Source organism: Glandiceps talaboti, chromosome 7, assembly GCF_964340395.1.
Source record: "Glandiceps talaboti chromosome 7, keGlaTala1.1, whole genome shotgun sequence".
Taxonomy (NCBI): Eukaryota; Metazoa; Hemichordata; class Enteropneusta; family Spengelidae; genus Glandiceps; species Glandiceps talaboti.
This window is the reverse complement of record NC_135555.1, coordinates 27323709-27339850: the sequence shown is the minus strand read 5'-3', so window position 1 is coordinate 27339850 and position 16142 is coordinate 27323709. Positions and strand designations below refer to the sequence as shown.

General features: G+C 37.3%; 1 protein-coding gene across 9 annotated transcripts in view; it reads right to left on the bottom strand.

The window, feature by feature from the left end:
• The window catches only part of LOC144437420 (chromodomain-helicase-DNA-binding protein 8-like), a 204858-nt gene that overhangs the window by 147050 nt on the left and 41666 nt on the right, over positions 1–16142 (bottom strand). For all 9 annotated transcript variants that reach the window (XM_078126352.1, XM_078126353.1, XM_078126357.1 and 6 more), the window contains 4 exons: positions 15343–15470; positions 9891–10134; positions 5410–5586; positions 2276–2437 (listed from right to left, as the gene is read on the bottom strand). In XM_078126352.1, the coding sequence (XP_077982478.1) occupies positions 2276–2437; positions 5410–5586; positions 9891–10134; positions 15343–15470 (711 nt within the window). The remainder of the gene's footprint in view (positions 1–2275; positions 2438–5409; positions 5587–9890; positions 10135–15342; positions 15471–16142) is intronic.

Below are 16142 nucleotides of genomic sequence, written 5' to 3'. Positions count from 1 at the left end.
AAACAGGGAGCCGGTTCAGTACCGTTACCTTGACTACCGACACAGGCAGATCGCGTTGAACCAGTGTCAGACTTACGATTGCCTATTAACGGAGAGTCGTTACGATCAGACTGGTTGTGAAGGTGCTGAGTTAACGAACCGCCATTCACCCCAGTTGACGTAGAGGTACTAGTTTCGCCCTGAAAAGGACGGTTTTGCCCAGTCGGTGCAGTCTTACCTGTTGTTGAATCTGAAAGGGAAGACATAGCATGGCCTGCACCGGCTGGCGAAGTACTAGACAAAATGGACCTACCTTTGCGACGCGTCTCCTTACCTTTGCCGTGATCAACGCTCGAACCGAGCTCGGCCCACAATAGCGGGTCCCACGACATACACACAGTGCACGGAGCATCGCTAGAACACTGCCGACAATTCCGGCAGACAGAATGGTCATCCCGATTTGCCATAGAATGACCGCAATCCCCTTTCTTCTTACCCTTAGGCATGATGATAGGGAGAAATAAAAAACAATGTATCAATAAACGGTATATACGAAAGGCGGGTAATAAAACCGCCCACACTACCACGATCTAGAAAACGAAAATCTTCACAGAAAAAGTGAAGAAAAATCAGCGAACAGATTTACAAAAAGGTTGCTAGACAATATATTGTCAACAAAACCGCAAACCACAAAAATTCACTGATCAGCAGGGGAAAAACACCGGGTTTCTGGTACACTAGATAACACTACGTGTTTCACACTGTGTTCCAAAAAAAGCAACTGGTCTTCCAACGTTGAGGGCAGTAATTGTAGGAGGAGGTAGATTAATAAAGTTTTTATTGGAAAAGCATCGGGAATTGCAAGCAAATCCTATTGTAAGAATATTTAGGTGAGTATCTTTCCGGAAACAGAATTGTTAAATTTTACAGTTGAAGAAAGATCAGTACAGGCAATCACGAGTAAAAATACCCAATACCATACCGAACTTCAGACTCCTATACTTAGTTGAAGTTTTTGCTACACTGTGAACATTTTATTGTTACATATTCAAACAATGCGTATCTCGTTGTATTCAGAATTAAATTTAAAACCATTTTCAAAAGAAATGCGATACTAACAATTACTGTATGATACAAAATCGAGACAATATAAACTCATAGTTTATATACTTCCAAGTGGTTTGTAATTTACAAATACTGTGTTGTAAATTAGAACAATAGTCATAAATGGATAATCGTAGCGCAACTCTTCTTCTTTCGACATATGGCACACTTCCTACTTTTTTGGCCATTGAAAATATCATTGAAATTTTATGATAGTCAACGCCACAATCGTACGAACAGAGGCTACAGACGTGACACCGACAGAAGTTCTATCTATCAACACTTCGTGAACAAATCTTAATTTACACACTCCTAAGAAATTCCCACCAAATTTTAGACCGATCTGCCTGGTCGTTTTTGAATTTAAGTTTTTTGACCAAATATGGCATTTTTACCCAAATCACATACCAGTGATGTGATCACTTTCATTTGAACAATTCCCCAACTAGACACCAAAAGTAATGTCCCCACCAAATACCAGGGCAATCGGTTCAGCGGTTTTTGAGTTTAGTTGCACACATACGTACGAACGCACGCACGCACGCACACACACACACACCGCACTATGGCTATAGCACTGCTGAACCTCATCAGTTATTTTTATACCTAATTTGAAAATCACTGATGGGATCATTACATCATAAACAACTCTTAATCTAAACACCCGTAAGAATGTCCTCAACAAATTTCAGAACAATCTGCCCAGTAGTTTTGGTGCTTCAGTTTTTTCTACCAAAAATCACATTTTTTATTTACCCAAATCACACTGGTGGTAAGACAATTTTGATTTGAACAATTTCAAGTAGAAACCCAAGGTAATACGCCCACCAAATATCATGGCAATTAGTCTAGCGTTTTTTACTTTAAGCTGCACACGCGCACACACACACACGTGCGCGTTCGCTCACACACACACACACACACACACACACACACTTTGCCATGCCTACAGCACTACTAAACCTTGCCTCTTCAGTTGTGCTATAAATAACATTATCTCAAGAACCCATTATCTTTTTTAAAGTGATATCATAATAAATTCATCATATTAACGTTCCTTTACCATAGTGATACAATTCAATTGAAGCCATGAACCCCATTTTAATGTGCTACAGTGCCTCCATTTCACATCCCCAATACACTGAATCTCCATTTGGCATATCCCATACACAAAATCTTCTGTTTGACATACCTCTTGTAATTTTTCCACTTGTCCCTCAGTCTTGAGGTCACCAAACTCAGCCAGAAAGTCTGTCAAGGAGCAGAAATGGCCAGGCTCAAGGAAATTAAGTAAACTAAACAGTTCTTCTACATTGTTCTGCAATGGTGTACCCGTCAATAGAACTCTATGCTCCTGTAGAGATACCAACAATCACATTACGAGACATTTACTTTAATCAATAAAAGAAGAAATTTTCATTTTCACCTCAACATACTAGGAAAACTAATTTAAAAAAAAGAGTCCTTACCATTTTCTCTCCAACCTTCACATCATAATGTGCAAGTATACAGCAATGCATCTTTAATATTTGTACATTTTTCAACACTCAACAAACTTGAATGTCAAACATGTTACATATTAAAACTGAAAACTAAGTTATTCTTATGCTTTGAAGTCAATGAAAGAGTGAGATAGAGAGAGAGAGCGAGGGAGACTTCTTCTTTACCACAGTTATCATGTCCATTTCAACCTACTTTGCCTCCTTAATCAACCCATCATGTGGCCACCATGTGTGACTGTCCACTTACACAGATAAACATGTCTACACCTACAGTGTACAATCTCTTAACCACCCAAACCCCATCATGTGGCCACCATGTGTGACTGTCCACTTACACAGATAAACATGTCTACACCTACAGTGTACAATCTCTTAACCACCCAAACCCCATCATGTGGCCACCATGTGTGACTGTCCACTTACACAGATAAACATGTCTACACCTACAGTGTACAATCTCTTAAGGATGAGATACAGGTTCATTGGTATATTCCATCATTTGGTTAAAAGATTTTTTGAAAATCATTTATTTTTTCCACTAATAAATTTGAAATGAAAAAAATGACATGAACTCTAACGCTATGTGTGTTTTATATGGTTTCATTCCTGAAAGTTTATGTACAAGGATTTGCATACGTAAAGAAGATTGACAGGAACAATGATTACAGAAGAGTGTCTTTACATATGCAAATGAGACATAGCTAGTAGGCCTCTGTGCAATGACTGACGTGACATGATCTCTAGACTAAGCTGTGTTGTTGTACAAATCCAATCAAACTTGGTAAAGTTTGTTATAACAATAAAAAGTAAAAATACCTCCTTGCATGAAAAATCGCCAATTTCAACCCGGACTTATGCCATTGATTTTGACCCCGGATTTTGACCAGTGCATCGGCTACAACATTACAGTACAGCCTACAGCCTTGTACCCGACAGCAATGTATTAAATGACGGTTTTCAAGTATCATGCATGTAAAAAACATACAAATCTTGAATATCTAACAGTATTGCAGGCTAATTGTTTAAGCCGATCGAAAAATTTGATGTTTACAATAATAAAACGATTTAATAAACACAGTTGGAGCATCGAAAATGAACCACGCTATCTTCGCGTGAACTATCTGTTGACTGTGTATCTTCTTCAGCACATTCCATTGCCCTCCCAAAATACCACATTTACTCTGTGTCTGCAGCAAAGGAGCTATACACAACCAAATGGCAATGTTAAACAAAGGGATTGCAAGTCACAGGAAAAAGATGTTGAAGTGTCTGTCGAATTTGAGAGATTTTGTAGAGCTCAAAGGGTCTAATTATGCAAATTTGCCATTTTCTCAGCTCTTTATTTAGTACATGTTATGAACTTCAAAACTATTTAGCTTGGCGTCGGATCATCCCAGGTGTCTCATATTTGTAGACACTACTCAGAGACACTATACCGAAAAAAAATTCCTCAGGATAGTGAAAATTTTGAGGGAATGGAGAGATATCTCGTCGACAAGTGTGAAATATGCTAATTTATAAAAAAAAAAAATACAAAAATACAACTTTCGATGATTATTAAAAGACATTGAGAGAAAAACTAAGCAAACCTTCAGAACCTTTTTTAGTTTATTTACTCAAGTTTCATTAACAGTTGCTCTGAAGGTAAGAATCAGTCGATTTCTACTACTAAAAATCGAAAATACATATTCCTATAGCGTGCGTTCTGGGAAGAATGGGTTTGAGGAACAACAGGGAAAATTTCACTGATCGATTCCACCGTTTGTGGGAGGAGTTAGCGAAAAACTTTTTCTACCGACGGATGTCCTATTCTAAACATACGTCCCTATACGAATGCATGTACTATGGCATGTACATACGTATATTGAACCACTGATCTTCTATCAGCGTACTGTGGGGTTTGTTTGCTGGCTGGCTGGCTGTAAATACTGTATGCTTTACTTTTTACATAGAATTTGCAGGCAACATATGGGTTTGTTATTCTGTCTACATAAAATATAGTACTGCTGTCAATATTGTACACGCATTCGTATAGGGACGTGTGTTTAGAATAGGACATCCGTCGGTAGAAAAAGTTTTTCGCTAACTCCTCCCACAAACGGTGGAATCGATCAATGAAATTTTCCCTGTTGTTCCTCCAACCCATTCTTCCCAGAACGCACACTATAGGAATACGTATTTTCGATTTTTAATAGTAGAAATCGACTGATTCTTACCTTCAGGATTGTCGATGTTACTTGCCGCCATGTTGAATACGCAATGGACGTTGGGAAAATCAGGACTTTGTGTTCGTCGCGATATAGACTTGGCTTGTAACTAAACGACTTGTACCAGGTACTATGTAGAATTTTCCCGCAACTTTTATATTTGTACTTGTCACTATATCGATCGTGCTCTAGACTAATATTTGTTACCTACGCCTGTTGACTGTTAAAGTTTAATCATTTTAAGTGAAAATCAACAAAAAACACAGTTTTTTGGGTAAAAATCAGTAATATGCTTGAAAATGTGAAAACTCACCAAAGAAACCACAACTTCAAATATAGACTCAACATAATACATGAAACATATAGTGTATTTATCTTGTCTTTATTGTGAAATATTATGAATGAAAAGTGAGCCAACAAACCTGCATCTCATCCTTAACCACCCTCTCCCCCCCTCATGTGGCCACAATGTGTTACTGTCCACTTACACAGATAAACATGTCTACACCTACAGTGTACAAAGCTGATCATCTTAAGACCTCAAAGTTTACAATTATTATTTTGTCCCATAACAACCCAATTTCACACGTGTCCACCATGTGGGACAGTCCACTTACCAAGTTTAACATTTTCAGACCTTCTAAAAGTTTACAATTCTTGTTCTTCAGTCGATGAGCTTCATCTATAACAGCACACCTCCATTCAATCTGACTCAGTACTTCAGTGTCAGCTAGGATGATCTCATAGGTTGTCACAAGTACTTGGAATTTATACAAATTTGGGATAGGTACACCCTAAAATTAAAACACACACTAAGATGTCATTACTCAATATTTTTTCTTCAGGAAAATGTAAGAGATTTATGGGACACTGGTTTTGTTGGAACATGTTCATTTTGGCTTGCATGACATATAATTGACCAGATTTGAACTGAATGCCTCCCATAAGGGAATCACTAATTATGCATATTAAACTAAAACAAGTCATTGAGAATGACATAGTCCCCACTATGATTGTTTTTTAAGGAATTATCACTACTCTGATCACGCAACAACACCGGTGAACCTAAATCAAACAGACTTAGATATGTTGTGTCTGCTTGTTGGACATGGAACATGCCTACATAAAAGGATGGGTCGGGTATGAGGGATCGTGTCACGACTAAAATGGATATGCACATGTATGTCATAGAACACTGTCCTAATACCAACTTTGAATGAGATCTGTTCAAGCATGTCTGAGTTATGGCTTTGGACATAGAAAAATCGCAAACATAATGGCTGCCAGGCGGCCATATTGGATTGTATCACAACAACAATGAATATGCACATGTATGACATAGAACACTGTCCCAATACCAACTTTGAATGAGATCTGTTCAAGCATGTCTGAGTTATGGCTTTGGACATGGAAAATTCGCAAACAAAATGGCTGCCAGGCAGCCATATCGGATTGTATCACGACTAAAATGGATATGCACATGTATGTCATAGAACGCACGCACGCACGCACGCACACACACACACACACACACGCACGCACGCACGCACGCGCGCACACACACACACACACACACACACACTGATTTCTAATATGGCGTCAGTCACAATGCTCATTAACATATTAATTTTTTTGTGAAATTACAAAAAAAAAATTTTAGAACATGTAACACAAATACCCATTTATCGACGACATTAAAGTCAAAACCGTACTTCCACAACCCGGAAATTCAACTGCACTTCCCTAGGCCCTAGTAGTAGTATTGCCATACCTGAGCTTGTAGTATGTCGACTCGTGCGCCAAACTTTAACAATTTCTAATCGTGGTTGATGATGCTTTGATACTCGCTACAATGTTACGATAATCTTGTTCACAGACCTACTGTTACCCCTGGCTGGGATTGTTACAATATCATGTCCCTGAAATGACGACTGGGAGATGGAGTAACAATATACGTAAGATCGCAACAAACACTGCGGCGCTCATTCAACTATGCTAGGCACGGTCTGTGGGGCAAAGTGTCTCGTGGAACGATCGTTTGACTGTCTGGGTTTAATCGGCGTGAATTTTGATTCACCACCGTGGCGAAAGATTTTGAAAATATTTTCGCCATCACATTTACGAGATTCAGAATCATATGAATGGGTGAGCCAGACATGACGATCGTCAATATTAATCAATCGATTGATCATGATCATTTTCCAGGGTTTTCCAGGGGTAGGGCGCATTTTTCCAGGGTTTTCCAGGGTGGTTTTGAAATTCCAGGATTTCCAGGACCGTGCGAACCCTGACCTCGCCGTTATGCCATTAAATGGCAGCTATTGCTGCAAAAATTGCTGCCATAACTAGTTCCACACATACGTATTAGCCTTGTTTATCCACACTGCCATTTTGAAAGCATGACAGTGAACGATATCTCGAGTACGATCCAAATGACGAGCAATCGTAATTTTATGTGCGTTTTTCGCTCACAAAATCGAATTTCAACATGGCGGAAGTAATTAACGGCTCTCATAACATGGTCTACGATATAACTTATGTCACTATCTTTGGATATTTCGACAGAATTTGACTCGAAATACATCGTTGAATACAAGTATTTAGCTATGGGAACACGTTGTACTAGTGTGTAAGCATCAAATTCCCGCTAAGGCCGTGTGAGCTGCCGATGGCAGTTTATGGTTGAATTTTTTAATGTCGTTCAAATTTACGCAATCTTGTGACCGTGCCGACGCCCATGCTAACATTCTAGGGGTAATTTTTGGCTATATCATGGATTATTTTGGTTTTATTTCTTTTTGTTATGGCTCAATAATGACTTGTATTTGTATTAGCTCACTGTGTAGAGCGATCTACCCAGCAATTTTGGAGTTTTTCGGACCATGCCTACCCAAAGATATCAACCGATTTCTGGCGCAATGTAGGAGAATTGCAACAAATACATTTTTTCTAACTACCTTCCATGAATGTGATTGAATATTGCTGATAGCAGCGCTCTCCATAAACCATGTAATCGGTTGATATCTTTGGTAGGCATGTTCCGATTGCAACAACGACCTGATTTATTGGAACGATTTATTAAATTTGGGACCTAGGAAGTGACGGAAGGTTAGGGTTAAACGGAAGGTAAAATTTTCAAAATGTTTGCTAAGTAAAACAGCCAGTTAAAAGTTCATGTTGCCGCACGGTAATTGTGTTCTGTTTCAAACCTTGTCTATATCTCGCGGAGAGTATACTTGTACGATCAAGGAAACAAGTGTTATTTTACCCCTTTCATGTTCAATTGGCTAAACATGTCAATATTTTCAATATTATCAACACTTTATTTATGCATCTCGGGAAACAAGTGCCTGTGGGGCTATGCCAAAGGCCAATGCCTAAAATGAAACTTAAACCTGGTAAATCAGGATTGTTCAATACAAATTTGGCTGCCGTTGAATAAAAAGTGACATGAGCACCAAAGTAAAGTATGTGTATGTTTATCTGGTTCTACATTATCCATAGACATGATATAAAAGACATTAGTTACACATATTTACTACAAAGTGTCTGCAATATGTAAGTAATAACTTAATTTTGATGGACAGAGTCTATGATTGAAATTGTTAAGTTATGCAGTATTAAATATAGTGATTGGTGTTTACTACAAATGTGGGTACAAGTTACAAGCAACAAAAATAATGCTTGTGCGACCCAGGTTCTTCGAACCTTGTGGTAGTGTTGTTAATTTATATTTATGTTGTAAGCTTTATACCTTTGTGCATATAGTAAAGACAAAAGTAATTCACTTCATGTGTGAGAGGGCGATGTTCGTCCTGACCTCTTGACCTTTCGCCTTCCCATCATGTTGTAGGTAAGTGATTTCATGTCTTCAGAAAAACTATTTAATTTGTGTAGTAATCCAAAGCATCCAGACTCTTGATGTATGCCAAACGAAAGATGACATATGTATTGATGTCCGAGTGAAGTTTGGAAAGTTTTCATTTAGATTTTACTACTTTTTGAGACATTGAAACATCTGTGATTGAACTGTCATAGTCGCCTGTATTTAGCATTGCGTCATAGATGTATTTCAAGTTTTGATGAGCTTGTAACTTTGTATTTTAGTATTTTATTGTAAAGTTGTTACCCTCTTGACCTTTCGCCTTCCCATCATGTTGTAGATGGTGATGAAGAATTAAACCAGCAAAGTGTCTATCACAATTCAAACGAACAGTCTCGTGTTGTTGTTGTGTGAGAGCCGTGTGTGTGCAGTGATAACACGAGGCACAAACTGGTCGAGCGATTGGGACACAACGCGCCTCTGGGCCCCCGATCGGCAACCGACCGCCACACTTGTGTATAGTTCCTTTCTTAAATAATACTTTATTTAAAAGAAATTGGCAATATGTGTAAACACTACATGTGTAGGAATTGGATTCATTTTGAAAATTAGCCATAAAGGTCAATGTCTCCAAAGACAGCTCGCATCTGATAATATCAATAGAGGTAGATACTTCAAAAGAGTCACTATGTATTACTGTTTTCAAGGTATGCAGTAAATAAGAATTTTTAACTACAACTAACTATGGCTGTATTCAGTAAAAGGTATATGAGCTCCAAAAATAATACATGTGTATAGCTCTTTTCTTTAATAATACTTGTAAACATGATTTAAAACAAATTGGCAATATGTAAATACTACAATATGTCAGTGATATGCAGGAATTAGCTTGATTTTGATAACTGACCCTGAAGGTCAAAAGTCAAACTCTCCAACGATACCTTGCATTTGATATGGGAATTGACACTTGCATGCAGTGTCTGTGTACCACAGTTTTTGAGTTATGGGTGTAGACACTTGAGTGCAGTGTCAGTGTATTACAGTTTTTGAGTTATGCAGTAAGAATTGATTTTTAACTACAAATATGGCCACCATGTGGCCAAATATGCATATACAAAAAAACAAATTGTCCCACATGATATGTCACTCCACTCAAGTTTACAAATTCATAAAGAGTGACACTTTCACTGGCACATGCAATGATACAACATCTTCATGACTGAATTAATATCACTGTCATGTTCCACCATTTGAAAATTCCAAACTTAACATTACCTTCTCATTTCTGAAATACATTTCATATTCTTGAATCATTCTGCGACTTGTTGCACTACCATGATAAACTACACAGTTGACATCACTCCATGATTCAAACTCCCTTTGCCAGTTTGCTATAGTAGACAATGGAGCAATGATAAGAAATGGTCCCTGGATACCAGAACGTTGAATCTCAAGCAAGAACGATATTGACTGGATGGTTTTACCAAGTCCCATCTCATCAGCCAGAATACAGTTTTGTCTGCAAAGATAACATTGTTTCAGTCAAAATGACAGAGATAACAAAAGTTTACTTGAAAACATGTACATACAGGTTGTTAGCAAAACACAGCAACACAAGTGACCTATTGGTAAGAATAGTTCCATTGGGTGTTTTTTTGTTTTTGTTTTTTTTGGTAATGTGTAGAAGTGGTTCTGTTCAGCTCTTCTCCACTGTGCCGTTTTGTTTTAGATTTTCTAGCTCTGTCTCAGACACTGCACAAATTTGCAGGCTACTGCATATATTACAAGTTCTCCTCAGGATTAATTGTTAGGAAAGTGGCTCAGTAGAATAAAATGGCATAAATTTACATAATATTCATGAGTAACTTATGATAAAATCATAGTACATCATAAACATCATAACCAATTAGTACATATGGCCAAAGGAAAGTTAAACTCCAATTTATTACTCACTCCAAACTATTGGCACCAGTAAGAAACTTATAACTATAGATATCAATTTTTTCAACTTGTGTTTTTAATTATTTTCCTTAAAGGTATGACTGTCTGTGCCTGGCACCCTATTTTGCATATGACTGACTGTATGTTTGAAGGTGGAGAACTTGTGGCAACTCACTGACAAGTAATCACCAAAATATAAACAATCCCTATCTGGGTTGTTCACATACAAATGTCGCATATTTGAACAAGTCATTGAGAATGACATAGTCCCCCGCTATGATTGGGTTTTAAGGAATTATCACTACTCTGATCATGCAACAACACTTGTGAACCTAAATCAAACAGACTTAGATATGTTGTGTCTGCTTGTTGGACATGGAACATGCCTACAACAATAAAGGATGGGTCGGGTATGGGGGATCATATCACGACGAAAATGGATATGCACATGTATGTCATAGAACACTGTCCTAAGACTGCATACTTGAATTTCAATATAATTTAGTACATACGTTAACCATAACAAAGCGGATATGTCCTATAAAATATTTGATATAGCTAAGTCAGTTTTAATGAAAAATTTGCATAATTAATTATTTTAGGTAACTAGGTTGTATCTTAAAAATGCAAGCTTCAAATTTTGTATAATGATACATATATCAACCATAAACGGCCGCGATCTGAAGCATGTGAAGGATAGATTGTATGCAAATGAGGGTGTTGCGGACTGGCTGATTATGTAGAAGGGGTGCAGAATTTGGATTTGAAGTTTACAACCCTGTTTCGAACAAACACTTGTCATTTGGGCACACAATGCCTAGAATTATGACTTTAGCACATATTACATTGCTTGTTTGACGTCAATGGTGTCTTTTGAAAAGAGGCAGTTTACTTAACCCTTTCACCACCAATTCCCGCTACAGCGGGAACGCTCTAGGGTGCTCACCGATTCCCGCTACAGCGGGAATGCCAAAGTTCATTCACCAACTCTGCCGTAATACCGTTCAATGGCAGCTATTGCTGCATAACTTGCTGTCATAACTAGTTCCACACATGTGTATTAGCCTTGTTTATCTAGCCTGCCATTTAGAACACATGGAAGTGAACTGTTTTCAAGTATGATCCAAATGACGAGCGATCATAATTTGTCTGTGCGTTTTTCGCTAGCAAAATCGAATTTCAACATGGCAAAAGTAATTAACGGCTCTCCTAACATCTCCTACGATGTAAATTTGTCAACTGTCCAAAGAAATTTCCACAGAATTTCACCAGAAATATATCGTTGAATACATGTAGTTGGTCGTGGGAACAGTACAAGCATCAGAAGTACTGCTAAGTTCGAGTGATCTCCCAACGTGGAATTTACCGGTGTCGTAGTTAAAGTCGCCAAAAATGCATAACGTGTTGACTCGTTAACCTACATCCATACTATGGCTGTGGGGCCAATTTTTATCGATATAAAGAATTACTTTGGTCATATTTCTTTGTGGCGACGATAAATAATGAATAATTCTCATACAAGTTCAATTTATACTGGTCAGTGGTGGGTGGGTAGATTACGCACGATCTGAAGATTTTTCGATCGGATTTTTAGCGTGGGTTTTTTTGGGTAAAATTCAAATTTCAACATGGCCGCAGTCAAAATGGTCTCCCCTAACATCGTTTACAATGTAAATAATGGCTCTGTTCATGAAAATTTCTATTTAATTCAGACTTGGATAGTATTATTGACTACTAGTAGGTTGCTGTGGAAACTCAGTGTAGTCTGTGAAATGATCATATTACCATGGCCTACATTCAAATGGCTAGCTGCATATTTCCGTTGATTGGTATGCATGACAGCAAATAGTACCGATTTTGGCACGATACTACCAATTTATGGGCAATTTTTACAGATTTAGAGAATAAATTTTGAGATAATTTTTTGGCTTCTTGTCAAATATTGAAATATATTTACAGAAGCTCACTTTTCAGAAGGTCTTGAGGCAACGAATTTAGATATTTTAGTACATTTTCAAAGCTGATGGGGACCGACCCTAGCATCATAAACAGATTAGTGAGCCGTTAATTATATTCATTTATTTTCAAATTTAATACGACAGAAAATGACATTTTCTGCCAAATTTTCCCAAATTTTGACCATTTAACCAGTATGCAGAAATTTTGTAGAAACATTAATGTTAGTATTTTGAATTTTATTTATAACATAAATATTGTGTTTATTTGTGATATGTCAATGAATAAACAAGTCATGTTTGTTTTATTAATATTTTATTACTTTTAATCCATATTTCGGTTGTGTGTGTGGCATTTGACTTTATGTATTTGCAAGTATGATGTAGACAATTTATTTTCCATTGAAATGATACCTTGTTTTTCAAAAATGAGCAACTGTTAGTATATTTATCAATTTGATTACACCACACTCACTCTCGCCCCATGGTAGTGAGGGAGCTGGTGGAGAACAAACAATCCCATGAGGCCATTGGTGGTGATTTCCAATATGGCGTCACAACGCTCATTAACATATTAATAAAAATCATCAAAAATAGAAAAGAAGCAGTATTTGAGGAGATGATGAAAATATCATTTTTGAAAAAAAAAATCATAAAAATTAAAAAATGGCACAGATCAACTTGGCAAGAACAAATCTGAATAGCCTCCCCCCAGGGAACATGCACACCAAATATCGAAGTATTCTGACTGTCACTTTCAAAGAAGATGATGAAAATAAACAAGCGACCTATCGGTCAGAATAGCTCTGCTGTTGTTGTTTTTTGTTTTGTTTTTTACTTTGGTGACATGTAGAAAAGGTTCAGTTCTTCACTATGCAGTTTTGTTTTAGCGATGTAATAAAGTGGTTACTGGTTTCATATGATGTCTCACTATAAAACACATTTTACACAGAAGTTGGTAATGTATTGTACTTTTATACCATAGTCACCATTTAATAACAAAAATCTACTGTTATGAAAAATTGCACAAAATCTCTGACAAAAAAATGACTGGGAAATGCACACAAGGAAAAGAAAAAAAAAGAAGATTTTGAGGTTGGCTATAAATAATTCCAGTGTCTTACAGCTTTAACCCTGGAAAATGTTAATGATGAACGAAATAAACTAGGGATCTAAAATAATTTTGAGGCAATTTGAATTTCAATTTTCTAACAAATTTACCAAGTCAACAACATTCAACTTGTACTAGTTGTAGTAGATATATATAGGGAAGAAATGTATTAATCGCCATCTTAGTTTCCGTATGGCGACAATCCCAAGTACCCGGAAGAGAGTCATTCTCAGCCATACGTTACAGTGGTAACACTCGTTCATGTTCGATTACCTTTCATAAAGAAAACACAACGAAATGGTTGAAGTGGTCTATTTTTAAATTTCTTTTCATCACAAAAATCAAAATCTGTGTGATCAAAAGTGTTGTAAACAGGTATCACTCGAAAAAAAAACAATTCTGTGAATAATGACACTCTGAACGCAGCGATTTCTCGGAAGATGCTACCACTGTAACGTATGGCTGGCAACGACTTGCTTCCGGGTTAGTCCCTCGTGCATCCGGGTACTTGAGATTGTCGCCGTACGGAACTACCACATCGGTAATTTTGACGCTGTAATTTTGCCACCAAGATTGATCGTACAAAAACAAAACTCCATAAATGAACCACAAAGTACTTTCCCTTTTAAAATGTGATAATTTTAGAAAGAGTATTATCATTTTTATTGACGACTGACTCTGTCAAAAATCGTCCCATACACTTCAGTTCAGGCATGGACTTCTCATAGAGCTCACTTGATCGTGAGGTGCGTATACTGGAATGAACCATTCTGTAGGAGGGTGGAGAATTTGGATTTGAAGTTTACAACCCTGTTTCGAACAAATATTTGTCATTTGGGCACACAATGCATAGAATTAAGACTACAGCACATATTACATTGCTTGTTTGACGTCAATAGTGTCTTTTGAAAAGTTGCAGTTTACCTAAAATCTCGCGGACTAATTTCCAATATGGCGGCAGTCATAATGCTCATTAACATATTCATTTTTTTTTTAAATTACAAAAAAAAAATCATAAAAAATAGAAAAGAAGATGTGCTGACTTGAAATTAACAAATCTAAGTAAGCTACCCCCTGCGCATCAACACACCAGATATCAAAGCAATCTGACAAGAAGTTTTCAAGGAGATGATGAAAATGACATTTTATGAAAAAAAATCATAAAAAATTGAAAATGGCACAGATTAACTTGGCATGAACAAATCTGAATAGCCTCCCCCCATGGAACATGCACACCAAATATCGAAGAATTCCGACTGTCACTTTTGGAGTAGATAATGAAAATATAAAAGTTTGACGGACACCTATGATTCACTCTACTCTCTATACTCTATACAACCTATACCTAAGCTACGCTTTCAGCTTTCGCTGACAGCGGAGCTAAAAAAGTTGACGGACACCTATGATCACTTATAGTATTATACACCTATACCTAAAGCTACGCTTTCAGCTTTCACTGAAAAAAGAAAGAAAAAAAGTTGACAGACGGACGACGATGGAGAATCAACCTAACCCTTACATTCCTCCCAGCTGATGCTGACAGCAGAGCTAAAAAGTTTGTCGGATAGACAACAGATGACAACGGAGAATCAACCCAACCCTTAAGCTACACTCAGCTATCACTGAGAGCAGAGCTACCAAATGATCAGAGTTTGAAAATCCATATCTGTAACACTAACTCCCATCTCAAAAATCTGCATTACTGGGAAGAGAAACTTACCTATTGTACCAACTAAAGGTTAACCAGTTCACACCTTCCAGTTGATATTCTCTCAATACATTTCCATCTTTGTAATTTCTACTTTCTGTAAACTTCTCCCAACCATCCCTTGAAGGTCTAGCTACCCGCTGTGAAGGCATAAAAGTGCTTAGCATTATATTAGTGTTCTCCACAGGTTAAAAATACCAATGGCACTGCAGCACAACTGTAGTTAGTTGGTATGGACATAGTCTTGTTGCTAAGAATATTTGAATACATTTTTGTAATCTTTACTTGTTTGCCCACCACCCTTCCAGTTTTCATCCTTGCAATATAAACAATCATTTAGCCATTGCCATTATTCTGTTGCTTGGCATATTTGCATACATTTTAGAAATACAGCTGTGAACTTTGAAATGAACGAATCGGGTCGTTTAACGTAATCTCAATTCATAGTTATATTTAGCCTAACATGAAGGGGGATTCTCATCAAACACACAGTGAAGCCATTTAGTAGGCACCCAGCCAGGCCGTAATCAGTCTTTGTATCATCACATGTATTTGATCTTGAGGCAGACTTTTGACTTGAAGGAAATGACACCATGTGTGTAAGAGTGTAGTTCCAGAGCAAGTCAACTACTTACTTTATTACATTACTCTTACAGGTTTTCTATACATCCTAGATATTGATGTTGTATTTTCAAAGATATGGGAAAGGCATATTAAACGTTCAAATTCATGTTTTATGTCGGCTGGTTTCCTTGTAACATTTTTCAGTGTTGCTACATACAGTTCTTTACCTCAGTGAAAATGGTTGCTTC